The sequence below is a fragment of the Ursus americanus genome, chromosome 2 (genome assembly GCF_024610735.1).
Source record: "Ursus americanus isolate L20-20 chromosome 2, mUrsAme1.1.p, whole genome shotgun sequence".
NCBI classification, from domain to species: Eukaryota; Metazoa; Chordata; class Mammalia; order Carnivora; family Ursidae; genus Ursus; species Ursus americanus.
In genome coordinates this window covers 77,516,107-77,529,946 of record NC_142128.1, presented here as the reverse complement: position 1 = coordinate 77,529,946, position 13,840 = coordinate 77,516,107, and the positions used below count along the sequence as shown (strand labels likewise).

The 13,840-nt window shown below is 37.4% G+C and overlaps 1 protein-coding gene across 4 annotated transcripts in view; it reads right to left on the bottom strand.

The window, feature by feature from the left end:
• DTL (denticleless E3 ubiquitin protein ligase adapter) overlaps positions 1–13,840 on the bottom strand; it is a 44,052-nt gene that overhangs the window by 10,270 nt on the left and 19,942 nt on the right. For all 4 annotated transcript variants that reach the window (XR_015722568.1, XM_045787851.2, XM_045787853.2 and 1 more), the window contains exons 12-13: positions 9,701–9,790; positions 6,834–6,969 (exon numbers count right to left, since the gene is read on the bottom strand). Coding sequence is in view for 3 of the 4 variants with exons in the window: in XM_045787851.2 (XP_045643807.1) it covers positions 6,834–6,969; positions 9,701–9,790 (226 nt within the window). In the remaining variant the exon portion in view is untranslated. The remainder of the gene's footprint in view (positions 1–6,833; positions 6,970–9,700; positions 9,791–13,840) is intronic.

The following is a 13,840-nucleotide window of genomic DNA, read 5'->3' as shown; positions in this document are numbered from 1 at the left end:
TTCTTGCCAAGTCTGCCTCTTCTTGGCCAGGCAAAAATTCTCATGTTTCAGGCTCTGATGACATCGTTAACTCCATTGTTACACAATTCACAAACTTCTTTCATTATGAAGAATTCACAAACTTCTTTCCTCCTCTCCCATAGTAAGTAGGCTCCTTTCGTTTATATAGCTAGAAGCAATGTACCAAACAAAGCTTTTCTATCTGCCTCCCGGACTTGACTGGGAGCACCTAGGGCGCAGGTGATGATGAGTTACTCATTTTTAAGTCTAGTGCCCCTATAGCACCCAGCAAGGAATTATTAAACAATTTTTGTTAAACATCATTATTGCTGAAAGAGATGATGGTGAGGTTCCAGGCAACAAAAAACACTCTTAAGTATTCTGCTGATGGTGAGACTATAGCAAGCCCTTGAGAAAGAACAGGTAAGGAAGGTTTCCTGCTCTTTAAGATAAGGACAATCATCTTTGTCACTCAATAATGCCTAGACCAGAGGTTCTTAAACCTGGCTGCATACCAGAAGTACTTGGAGCTTTATAAAAATACAGGTACTTGGTCCCCACCCCAGACCTACTGAACAATCTCTGGGGATACACAAACTTTTAAAAACTCCACCACTGGTTATGATGCACAGCTGGGGTTAAGAACCATTCACCTTGACAGTGCTGAGACTGTTGGCTGAAACAGTGAAACAATAGTTAAGTGATAGAGCAGGTGCCGGCTAGGAAAAGTAGGGCAGAGGGAAGAGGGGCTGTGCCTTGGATTTAAAGCCTTCTGGCTCGTGTGTTAAAAGGGCCAGAAGAGAAGATATGAAGCCCAGGATAGCCGTGAAGGGTCGGGGTGGCAATTAGAAGTTGGGAAAGCAGAGGACCATAATTTTTAAAATGGCAGTATGATTAGCAGCAGCCAATCTGCTGCTGGAAGCTGGGTTACAGGGTTGAATAGCCAATGTGCCAGCCTTTGGCATTCATGTGGGGTTGCTGCTCTGTAGCGCTCTTCAGAGGAACTCTAGCAGCATTCGAAATGGAGAAATCTAGGTATAACTCTTGGTCAGGTTTTTTTATTTCCTTTTTTTAAAAAAATATTTTATTTACTGATTAGAGAGAGGGAGAGAGTGCGCACACAAGTAGGGGGAGTGGCAGAGGGAAAGGGAGGAGCAGGCTCCCCGCCTGAGCAGGGAGCCCGATGAGGGGCTCAATCCCAGCACCCTGGGATCATGACCTGAGCTGAAGGCAGATGCTTAACCAGCTGAGCCACCCAGGCACCCCTCTTGGTCAGGTCTTAACTCAAACTTTGCTTTCCTGTGTTGAGTTCTAAAGGAGGCAGTACTGCAGAATGCTTCTAAGCATGTGCTCTAAACCCCGACTGCAAGTGTTTAAATTCTGGTTCTACCACAACTTCAAGGCTGTGTGATCTTAGGCAAGTCTAACTTCCTTGAGCTTCAGTTTTGGTTGTTTGGGGAGCTAAATAAGATAATCCATATGGGTCCCTGGAATGATTGTGCTAATACTCAATAATGGCTAAATGTTGTTGTTATTAGTTTGGTCCAAACTTGGTCAACATGTGTAACTTTTTTTGTGACTTGTCTTCTAAAAATAAGAATAATTAATGACACACTAAAAATACTTAGTTAAGCAACTCACTTTTCATTAATACTTTTAAAATGGTTACTGCAATTAACATAGAAATACCACCTTTGGGAATCTATTTTAATGGAATGGGGGAACCCTTAATTCAGAAACAAATTTTCACAAAATATCAAAAACAAAACATCCAACTACGAGAGAATAGCTAGATAAACTATGGAACATTTACTCAGTGGACTGTTTTAAATATTTTGCTAAAAAGACAACATAGAAAGTGCTTAGGACATCATGTTCAGTGAAAACATCCCCAAGAAATCCAAATGTATTTACAGTATAAACATGATTCTGTTAATAAGAATCTCACTGCGGAAAAGGAGGAAAATCTCAAAAAATAACTTAAAATGTTAACTAAAATTGTGAGTGGTGAAAACACTGGTGGCTTTTTCCTCATATGATTCTTCTCTTTTTCATTTTCCAAAATTAGGGAGAGATAAGTAAATATAAAGACAAGGTAGTAAATAGACATCCATGTTTATGGATCACAAGACTTAACACAGCATTAAGATGGTAATATTCCCCAAACTGATCTATAGATTTGATGCAATCCACACCAAAAGCCTAGAAGACTATTTTGTAGAAATTGACAACCTGGTTCTAAAGTCTGTATAGAAATATAAGAGGACAAGAATAGTCATAATAACCTTGAAAAAGAAGATTGGGGGACTCAGAGTTTCCGATTTCCAAACCTGCTACAAAGCAACAGTAATCAAGACAATGTGGTATCAGCATAAGGATAGACATATACATCGATGGAACAGAAATGAGAATCTAGAAATAAACCCTTACCTTTATGGTCAATTAAGTTTTGGCAAGGATGTGAAAACAATTTAATGGAGTAAAGAATAGTCTCTTTTAAAAATGATACCGAGAAAGCTGGATATCCATGTATAAAAGAGTGAATTTGGATCCTTACCTCACATTATACACAAAAATAAACACACAATGGACGAGATAGTCTTAAAACTAAAAAACTCCTAGAATAAAACATAGGAGTAAATCTTTGTGACCTTGAGTTAAGCAATGGTTTCTTAGATACAACATCAAAAGCACAAATGACTAAAGGAATAAAACAGATAAAATGGATTTCATCAAAATTAGAAAATTTTGTGTCAAACAACACCATTAAGCAAGTAAAAAGACAACCTACAGAATAAGAAAATATTTTCAAATCACTGTATGACAAGGGACTTATATCCAGAGTATATAAAGAACACTTATAACTCAACATTAAAAAGGCAAATAGCCCAATTAAAATACGGGCAAAGGATGTGCAGAAGCATTTCTCCAAAGAAAATATACAAATGGCAAATAAGCACATGAAAAAATGCTCTACATCATTAGCCATTAGGGAAATTCAAATCACAATGGGATACCACTTCACATTCACTAGGAGGGCTATACTTAGGAAGACAAACAATAAGAAGTGCTAATAAGGATATAGAGAAATTGGAACCCTCATTTTGGATGCTGAAAAAATTCTAGTATTAGATTGTGTTGATGACTGCCTAACTCTGAATATCTTAAAGACCACTGCACAGTATACTTTAAATGGGTGGACTTGTGATATGTGAATATATCTTGACAAGGCTCTAAAAAAAAAGCCTTAAGGGGAAAAAAGTACAGGAAATAAAAAGTAACAGCAGTCTACCATGTAACTCCATTCTGAATAGGAAAAAAAATTATACTAACACTTGATCAAACCAAAATTATGATCCTCTATTGGGAAGATAGGGGAATGCGGAGCGTGTAGAGATTTGGTAGTGGTGGAGACACAGAGAATTAAATCCTCATCTCACATAGTAAGAAGTCGATAGATAATGCTGAAAACTGCAACAAAACCAAACAAAACCCCAAGGAAACAGAAATGCACAAATGTTATTTAGAGATATACACATACATATCAAAGAATCAGCTAAAAGATTTGACAGTGGCTGCCCCTGAAAAAGGGGAACTGTGGGGCAGGATGTCTGGGGACTGCTTTTTTTTTTTTTTTTTTAAGATTTTATTTATTTATTTGACAGAGAGAGACAGCCAGCGAGAGAGGGAACACAAGCAGGGGGAGTGGGAGAAGAAGAAGCAGGCTCCTAGCAGAGGAGCCTGATGTGGGGCTCGATCCCAGAACGCTGGGATCACGCCCTGAGCCGAAGGCAGACGCTTAATGACTGAGCCACCCAGGCGCCCCTGGGAACTGCTTTTTATTTTATTCACTGCTATAGAACTAGCTGACTTGTTAAACTATGATACTAATAAGAAACATTTTTTTTTAAAGAGAGGAAAAACCAAAAGCCAAAAATAAAGGCATCAAAGGTTTTACTGAAGTAGACTTAGAATAAAAGACTCCTCTGGAGTCCAGTTCTGCTTGTAACAACTTGTAAGAGACTAAATAAGTAAGTCATTAGAAAAATGAGCATATATTCAGTCTCACCTTCAACTCCGCATTACCTTAGGCCTTGATGGCTAATTAAAATGAATCTTTAAGCTTGAATTTCAAGCTTATTACTATATATCTATTGATAACATCAGAATTCCCTCTGGCTGGCTCAGTGCTTGGAAGACTTGCTCTTGGTGCCCTGTCCCACTCTTCAATACTGTCTCTGTCAATTCATGGTTATTACAAAATCCACATATATGATCTTTCCAATACCCTGCTTGCTCAGTCTCTTGGCTTCCTTCTACGTAGCCTTGTCCTTTCACTCACTTAAACCCTTTATTCCTTGACCTTATTACTACCAACTTGTAAATCCTCCATTTTCTCAATTTCAATCACCGCCTATTTTGTAGCTCATTTTTGTGAGCAATTCCAAATTCCAATTCCAAAAATCCTTCATCCTCAGGGGATCCTCAATTCATTCATCTTCCCTCCCCCCAGTGCCACTGTATCCTCACTTCCCTCCTCACCCAGTTTCAGTCCTGTAGTCAGTCATTACAGTCATCCTCTCATATCTACCCTAAGCTCCCTTGGCCCCCCTCTCACTTCAAACTTGTGGATTTGAACAACATCCCTGGTTAAATGCAACTCCTCACCTACAGTGTACCTATACCTGGGCAGCAGACACCCAACCATGCTGACGGCTCACTTTCAATTCATGGCTACTAGCCTCAAGTTGACCCACTCCCCAACAACCATATTTCCCCAGTCCATTGACTCTTCTTTTCTCTGCATGACTCCTGTCAGACTTTCTTATCTCTCCTCACATCTCAACCACCTCCTCCCTTATCCTTACTTCGACTAGATGATCCTGATTCCTATCTCGCTAAGAAAAGAAGTTATCAACTTCCGTAGGTTCTGACCATCCCATCTACCCACCTACCTTCACTGTGCTTATATATTCTACCTTTTCTCTAATTACTATGGATGAACTTTCCACACCTCTAGCAAAGGCCTACACTTTTACTTGTAAATTTGATATCACCCTCTCACACTTGAGAACATTGCTCCAGCAAATTTCCTGCATCAAGTTTCCTTCTCTCTATAGGATCCTTCCAATCACATACAAAATGCTGTATTCCTATTAATACAAAACAAAAACAAATTTCGACACTGCTTCTTCCTTCAGCTACCACTTCATTTCTCTCCTTTCCTTTCTAGCAAAACTCCTTGAAAGAGCCCTCTATACTTGTAGTCTCTGAGTTTTCTTCTCTGATCCTTCTTAACACCCATCAGACACTGACATTGCCAACTGCTCTGATTAAAGTCACCAAATAACCCCCAAATTGCCAAATCCAAAGGCCAATTTTTGGCCCTTGTCTTACATGGAATGCTAAAAACATTTGACCAAATTCATCCCCCTCTCCATTATTTACTCGGCTTCCAGGATATAATACTCTCCTGGTTTTTCTCTATCTCTGGTTGTGTATGTTCCTTCACCCCTCCAATGTCTAAACATTGCGTGTCCCAAGGCTCAGAACCCAGACGTATTCTCTTTTCTTAGCTATAGCTTCCTTCACCTATATGATGATGAATCCCAAATTTACAGCTCTAGCCCTGAACTGCAGAATTAAACATCTAACTGCCTCTCTGAGATCTTCATTTGAATGTCTAATAATCATATCAAACAACTTATCCAAATGGAACTTTGGCTATTCCCTCCCAAACCTGTTTTTTCTGCAGTGATTCCTGTCTAGGTTAATAGCAATTCCATTCTTCTAGCTTCTCAAGTCCTAAACTCTGAAGTTATCCTTGGTAACTCTCCCTTATATCTCATATCTGATTCCACACTACATTTATAATATACCCAGAACTTGAAGACTTCTTACCATATCTTTTGCTACCCCTCTGTCCAAGTCACCATCATTGCTTCCTGGATTATTTCAAAGGACTTCAAAATTAGCTTCCAGCTTTTACACTGATCCCTTTATAATTTGTTTTCAACACAGGAGTAAAAATGATCAAGTTAGGAAAAGTCAGATCATGATACTCCTCTATTTAAAACCCTGCAATAGCTTTTTATCCGTCAGAATAAAAGCCTAAATCATATAAGAACCTCATTTTCCACTACTATTCCCCTCCCTCTCCTTAGCTTGCTCCAGCCACAGGGGCTATAGCCACATTAGCCTCCTTGAGGAACAAAAAATATGCCAGGCCTACTCTTGCTTCAGGGCTTCTGTGCTTGCTGTTTTATCTGCCTGGAATGTTCTTCGAAATGTCCACATGGCTCGCTGTTTCACTTCCCTTACTCAAATGTCATCTAAACACTAAGGCCTCCCGGGGCACCTAATTTTCCAGTGTTCCTTTTTTCCCTAAGTATTTATTATTACCTGACATAGTACATATTTTACTTTGTTTCTTTGCCTCTCATACTAATCTGTAAACTTCATTTACCTCTTTAGGATTTTTGATTCTTTTGTTCATTGCTATATCTCCAGCAACTCAGAACAGTACCTAGCACATCATAGGTGTTCGATAAATACTTTGAAAATAAATCCACCACTGTATTCCAGTGCCTCGTGTAGATGATAAACAGTAGTGTTCAGAAAATATTTATTGAAAAGGATGAATGTCAAAAAGATGGTGCTTTCTTTTAAAAATATACCAAATAAGATCAAATTCAGCTTATCACTCTGTATGGTAGAATGAAACCATCTTTTAAAAATATACCAAATAAGATCAAATTCAGCTTATCACTCTGTATGGTAGAATGAAACCAATCAAACCATAAACAACTTAGAAAAATTCATGAGATCCTTACCTAAGTCAGCTCTCACTTCTTTTTTCTTCTGAGAGGCCCAACCCACTATGGAGAGTTTATCTCCTCCTGATTTCTCCTCTAAGCCTCTATGCAAGCGCCAGATTTTCAGAGTATTGTCATCAGAGCAGGTAGCAATCTAATGAGAATCAGGGAGTTAAGAAGTTTCAATCAAAGATTTACAACAAAGTAAAAAGTAGATCTTAAGGACTCATGACTACAGAATCATTCTGTTTGATATACCAGGATATAGAAAATGATACCTGAAAAATCATATACTTCATTCCTTGCTTTCAGGAATCACTCCAAATTTCCAAAGGACTTTAGTTTCTTTATAATTCTGATGGTATGTCTTTTGTTGCCAGTCATGTCTTATCTGACCTAAAGCCCTATTATAAAATCAGTTTCATGTCATTTTACTCTCAAAAACCTGGGCAAGTCATCATCTTCACCACCTTCTATATAACTATGAAATATATAATTATGACACCTTTTTTATTTCCTCTCTTAAATGATAAACCAGTGAATGCCATCAACATTCAATTTCTACCACTTTCTTCTGAATTCTACATGTTCTGGCTTACTGCTAAAGTAATGGGACCATTTCCAAGATCAGGCTTAGTCTGTGACTCTAGTAGGCTGTGACAAGTAGAATGAAACCATTCCTTTGAGATTCTTTTTCAGATAGGTAAAGGAGCAATATGGGAAAACAACAAGTTCACTAGGCTGAAAGAAGTTAAAAATAACCTTTGCCCCTTTAAAAATATCTGACCATTCCCAATCTTGGTCCCAAGCCTTTTATGGCAGAGAAAGTCCAGCTTGAAGATCTTGTGGCAAATGGCCACTGGTACCAGAGCTGTTCCCCAGCATTTGTTTATATAATTTCTCTATTTCAGTCACTGAAGAGAGAGAAAAAAAAAGAACACACGTTCTCTTAAGTCTTGGCCCCCAAGAGACTGGCAGCTTTTTCCTTTCCTTACTGGGAGGCCAAAAGAAGACACACATTTTTAACTGCTCAACAAGAAATGCCTGGAATCCCCAGTTACTCTATGGTCTATTTACAAGAATTATTTCCAGAGCACCTACTGTGAGTCTGACAATTTACATTTTTTTGTTGCTTAATTCTCACAGTGTAAAAAGCCTTGAACTCAAATAACCTCATCTACAAAATAAGAATAAAGTTATTTGCCCAAGGTCACCACAATTAAGAGGCAAAGCTAAAACTGAAATCCAAATTTTTCCAATTTCAAAGCCTAGATTTTAAAACCATATTTTACTTTCTTATCTCTAAGCTAGGAACAAAGTTACTAAAACAAAACAAAATAAAAACTTTTAAAGAAGTGGTCATTAGATTAGTATAGGTAAACAGCCCTATCACTACCTATGAGTCTTTTCTGTACATACAGATAAGGGCAATACATGATAGTTGAAAAAAGAGAACATAAATAGCTGGATAACTAAAAAATTCTTAGTTCTACAAAGATACAAAACTCCATGTTAAAAGCAGATATTTCACTGGAAGTTACATGGAATCTCAGAAGAAAAATGTCATTGGGATGTAATTAGTGGTGATTAAAGCAACGAGTTAAAAAAAAAAAAAGTCTATCATAACCACAGAAATGGTTATACAGATATAGAAACAAAAAGAAATCCAAAGCAGTACTGAAAAGCTAGCAGGGATGCCATGAGTAGATCAGACCATAAGAAGTTTCTAGAGGATAAAAAACAGATGGGAACTAAACCTCAAAACGTCATAAATGAAAGGGGAGATACCCATAGAAGTGATATTTCTTGTAAACCCCAAAAAACCCAAAGACCAGAGGCAGTAGGGGCTGGGAGAATGAGTGGAACTTGGCCACTATTATATGAAATCCCCATGTGTACACAAGGTTTATGTTTCTGGCCTTTTTACATTGCAGATATTTTGTCTGTTTGTCTTTAAGTATTATTGTTAAAAAAACTTTTTTACATGAGAAATGTCTAAAACGTTTTGAAGCTACTTACATAGTGTAGCCATAGATAACCTAACACATATGACTTCACAGTAAGCACTCTTTAGGCATGTGAAAACTAAATTGGACTGTGCACTACAGTCACGATGTCACCTTTAATATACTACATTGATAACACGTAGAAAGTTAATAAAACTAGTTTTTCCACCTTAGATTTTCTTTTTACCGTGTATTTTCAGATGAAATTTAATTACATTGAAAACTTAACTCTGTTTAGGAAAGGAATTACTCTAGGAAATCAAGAAATCCATTCTTATCTTGCCATTTGCAATGACGTGGATGGAACTAGACAGTATTATGCTAAGCAAAATAAGTCAATCAGAGAAAGACAATTATCATATGATCTCACTTATACATGGAATTTAAGTAACAAAACAGAGGATCATAGGGGAAGAGAGGAAAAAATAAAACAAGATGAAATCAGAGAGGGAGACAAACCATAAGGGACTCTTAATCACAGGAAACAAATGGAGGGTTGCTGGAGGGGAGGGATGGGGTAACTGGGTGATGGACATAATTAAGGAGGGCATGTGATGTGATGAGCATTGGGTATTATATAAGACTGATGAGTCACTGATCTCTATCTCTGAAACCAGTAATGTATGTTAATTAACTGAGTTTAAATTAAAAAAAAGAAAAGAAGAAAAAAAGAAATCCAATTTTATTCCTTAGTGTAAGTTTCTCTACTGGTAGAGAAAAGTAGAATATGTATGGTTAATGCTGACATAGATCCTGGAGAGCCTCTAGATGTTTCAATCTTTAAACATGAAAGTCTGTGTAACTCTCAAACTAACCTTGAGAAAACCTACAAATCTGTGATCTACTTTTTAAACCAACGATAGAAATTTATTTACAAACCTTTGTGAAGTCTGATGGACACCAGCACACTGATGTGACCTCTTGAGAGTGACCCTGGAGCACAGTAGGAGGATGCCAGGGTGTGGAGACCTATCACAACATCAAAAAAGAAAAAAACAAGTCAGCAGAGCAGTATTAGGTCTCCTGGATAGAGCCTTTGAATCTCTCCACATCTGTGTCTTACAGAGCTTCACGGTTGTTACCAAATACTAGTCTCTAGGTATGCCTAGTTATAGCTCAGAAAAGAGTCCCAATGGGCAGTAAAAGTATTTCTGTCATTGATCTGAGAAAACAGAATGAAAATAGCCAAAATAAGTAAATAATATGAACTTAAATACCAGGACAGGTCTTATTTCACTAGCTATATATATTTTGACTAAAATTCAAGAATGACATTGTTCCTCACCCCTTAGCTGGTAAACTTTCTATAAGGATAGGGTTCAGCTGCTGGGTAGTATGAACTTCAAGTAGAGTTCTGTTTTTACATAGCCTAGACATTTTCAGATCTTCTCCAATTAGCTACTTCGAGGAATACTACATTAAATAAATCCTGAAGGTATCTCAGACATACTACCGGCTCTCCTGTGACAAGATAACAGTCTTTGCTCCAAAGGACACACTGATTTTTTTACCAAAGTCCCTGAAGTTATAGCCCTTCATTTTGAAGGAATACAAACTATATTCTATTCTATTCTATTCTATTCTATTCTATTCTATTCTATTTTACATGGCATTTTGGTAGCTTTTTTGGGGGAAAAAATCCTTTAAAATTTCATTTTGGTAAATTTGCTTTAAGAAATCTTGAATTTTCAGTTAAGTACTGCCACGTCTTAATGAATCAAGAAGGGTCATATTGTGCAGTACTACACACGTGACAAAGGATCAGATGTCCCCCCCTCACTGGATGCCACTAGTAATATGCATTTGACGACTGACTTATTCAAGAGTTGTCAATCCCTTTCAGAGGCCATGGAATTAATCAGCACAAATATGGCATATAAACTCACATAACTATTATTAGCATGTGTTTGAAAAAGAGAAATTATTCTCTTTTCATTTTCCTGAGGCTCTGAATCATTGCTCATCTGCATGAAGAAAGTGGAGGCGACTCTGGAAAGAATATTTGCATAGAATGACTAAGAAAACTTAATAGATTCCTTCAATTGTAGTGAAGAGAGTTAACACACTGATTCATAAGGTCATCCAACTCAATTATTACTACTGCTTTCTTGGGTTAAATGGCACATGTAATGATTCAAAAAGCAAAAGAAGAGAAAGAGTAGAGTCTAATTTACCTTGCTGGGTTAATTAGTTTAACAGAAAAAGCTTTTTCCTGAGTATTATCTAAAAGGATCTCACTTTCTGCCTCCTACAATGGCACAGAGAACAATAACTTATTCTCTCACAAGGTAGAGTATTTTAGAAAAGACTTTCAAGATAGTGTCTATCTCAGGAGCCACAGAAATTCTCCTCCCTCCTGCATTTGGGATGGCCCCAGCCCATTAAGTTTCTCTTCATCCAAGGCCTGAGCAGGCCTGGTAGCAGCAAATTAAAAGGGAGAGAAAATCCTAATGTCCTTTTGACTGACCCTCCCTGGTAGGAACACATTATTCTACTCCACTGGTTTACTCTCCTTGTGGCCTCTAGCTTATCATTTCAAGATACTGCCTCTTCTTCAATTTTCTAGGCGTTACAATATCTAAGGGAACCTAAACATGTACACAAAGGATTAAAATAAATCTCAAGAAAAACCAAACATCCGCCAATAGAATATATGTACATTTTTGCATTTATCTATAGGATCTAAGAGAAAAAACAAAAGACCCCTTGAAAAACTTTTTACAAACTGATAATAAGGTAGGAATAATAATGACAATAAAAGTCAGTATTTGTTGAGCCAGGCACTTCGTATAGCATTAAAGTAGGGGGAAAGTACCTCTAAAAGTTAAACACAGAATTAATTACTATATGATCCAGCAATTTTTTTTTAAAGGTCTATTCATCCATTTGAGAGATTGAAATAGCATGTGCGCAGGTGAGTGGGTGGGGGGAAGGGGGAGACAGAAAGAGAGAGAATCTCAGGCAGGCTCCCTGCCCAGCAAGGAGCCCAATGTGGGGCTCAATTCCATACCCTGGAGATCATGACCAGAGCTGAAATCAAGAGTTGGTCACTCAACTGACTGAGCCACCCTGGCGCCCCAGGATGCATCAATTCTATTCTTAGATATACACACAGAAAAACTGAAAATACATGTTCAAACAGAAACTTGTACATGAATGTTCATAGTAGATTTATAAAGCCAAAAAGTAGAATAATTTACATGCCCACCAACTAATAAATGGATAAATAAAATGTGGTCTACCCATACGATGGATATTCAACCATAAAAAGGAATGAAGTACTGATACGTGCAACAACACAACAAATGTGGAAAACATTATGTTCAGTGAAATAAGCCAGACATAAAAGATCCCATATTGTATGATTACATTTATAGGATATGTCCAGAACAGGCAAATCCATAGACAGAACATAGGTTAGTGGTTGCCAGGGGCTGAGGACAGGGGAGAATGAAGAGTGACTCTTCAAGGGTACAGTCTTTCTTTTTGGAGTAATGAAAATGTCTGGTAATGTGACAGTGGTGATGGCTACTCAAAATCAACTGTACATTTAAAAATAACTAAAATGATGGATTTTATATTATGTGAATTCTATCTCAATTTAAAAAAAAAGGGTGGAGAGAAGGGTATGTTATGGGCTGAAATGAGTACTAGTGTCCAGCAAGTTTGTATGAATGTAATTACAGGAGCTTTCACAGTTAAGGACTATCTTAGCATGGGACAGTATACTTGTTGACTACTTCAAAGAAGGTGAATTTCCCCTAGTCAAACTCAACTTGTTTTTAAATTCTTCATTTTTATTCAAATAAGTTTTTGTTTATTGTCACTTCGTTATGATAAAACATTACTGTAATTACAGGATTTAATTTTTTAAAAATCTCCCTCTACTCTTAAGTAGTTAGAGGAAACTATTAAGTCCAAGAGACATTTATACCTATGCACTTTTTTTTAAAAATTTTTTATTATGCTATGTTAGTCACCATACGGTATATCATTAGTTTTTGATGTAATGTTCCATGATTCATTGTTTGCGTATAATACCTATGCATTCTGGAGATGGTCAAAACACAGAAAACTGTCCTCTCTTACATACTCTAGTTGTTATACAGACTTTAATTCAAGACACGAAGAATCCCCAAGTTAAAACTCCTAGAACTATGAAGGTTACCACTAGAAATAAATGGCTCTAAGCTACACATCTAATAAAACATTCTGTATCCTTAAACATGCAAAAAAGATCAGCACCTTTCCTCAAAAAATCTCCTTACTCTGCCCAGTCAGAAACCAAATCTCATCTTTATTTCTGCCATGAGATCATTTACACTTCCTAAAGTGTCAGGCTCAATGTTTCGCCAGTCAGCGGTAGAATGACTGTGCCAAATGAGTTTATTTATAACCATTTCAATACTATTCAGTGGCTATAACAGAAATGAACCAGGGAAGGGGGGGAGGTAAGGGTGGCACAAAGGGTAAGAAATTAAAAAGAAAAAATATATTAACTGTTTTTATTTTTAAGTGTTGGTCCTTCGTACCAGAGTCTAACTATATTACATCTCCCTTTTGCTGAGCAGTGGTAAAGATTAAAAGGCCATTCTCTTCTGTCTTAAGATTTGCAACTCTTTTATTTCACTCTTTTTGTGCCCATGGGCTTTCTAACATAGGAAAACTCCCAACACTTGAGAGAATTCTGACCTTTTGGAAACACAGCAGAGCTACAAGATAACCTAACAGCATGATACTCAGCTTGCATGGAATGGTTTTTAAACTATATTCCACCCTTTTTTTTTAAACATGGAAAAGAGAAACTGAGCCACCTCCTAGGCAAATTCAATTTTAGGAGCAGTAAGCTTGCCAGGATCTCAAATATCAGAGCCTGCACACTGAGTTATGTGTGGACAGGCAGGAGAACATCATGTCTGAACCACATCATTCAACACTGACATGTGACCCAGCCTAGGAATTTAGAAAGGGTCACCCATGTATGTGATAGTCACTGACTGGATGTCTGAAAATGGGTTA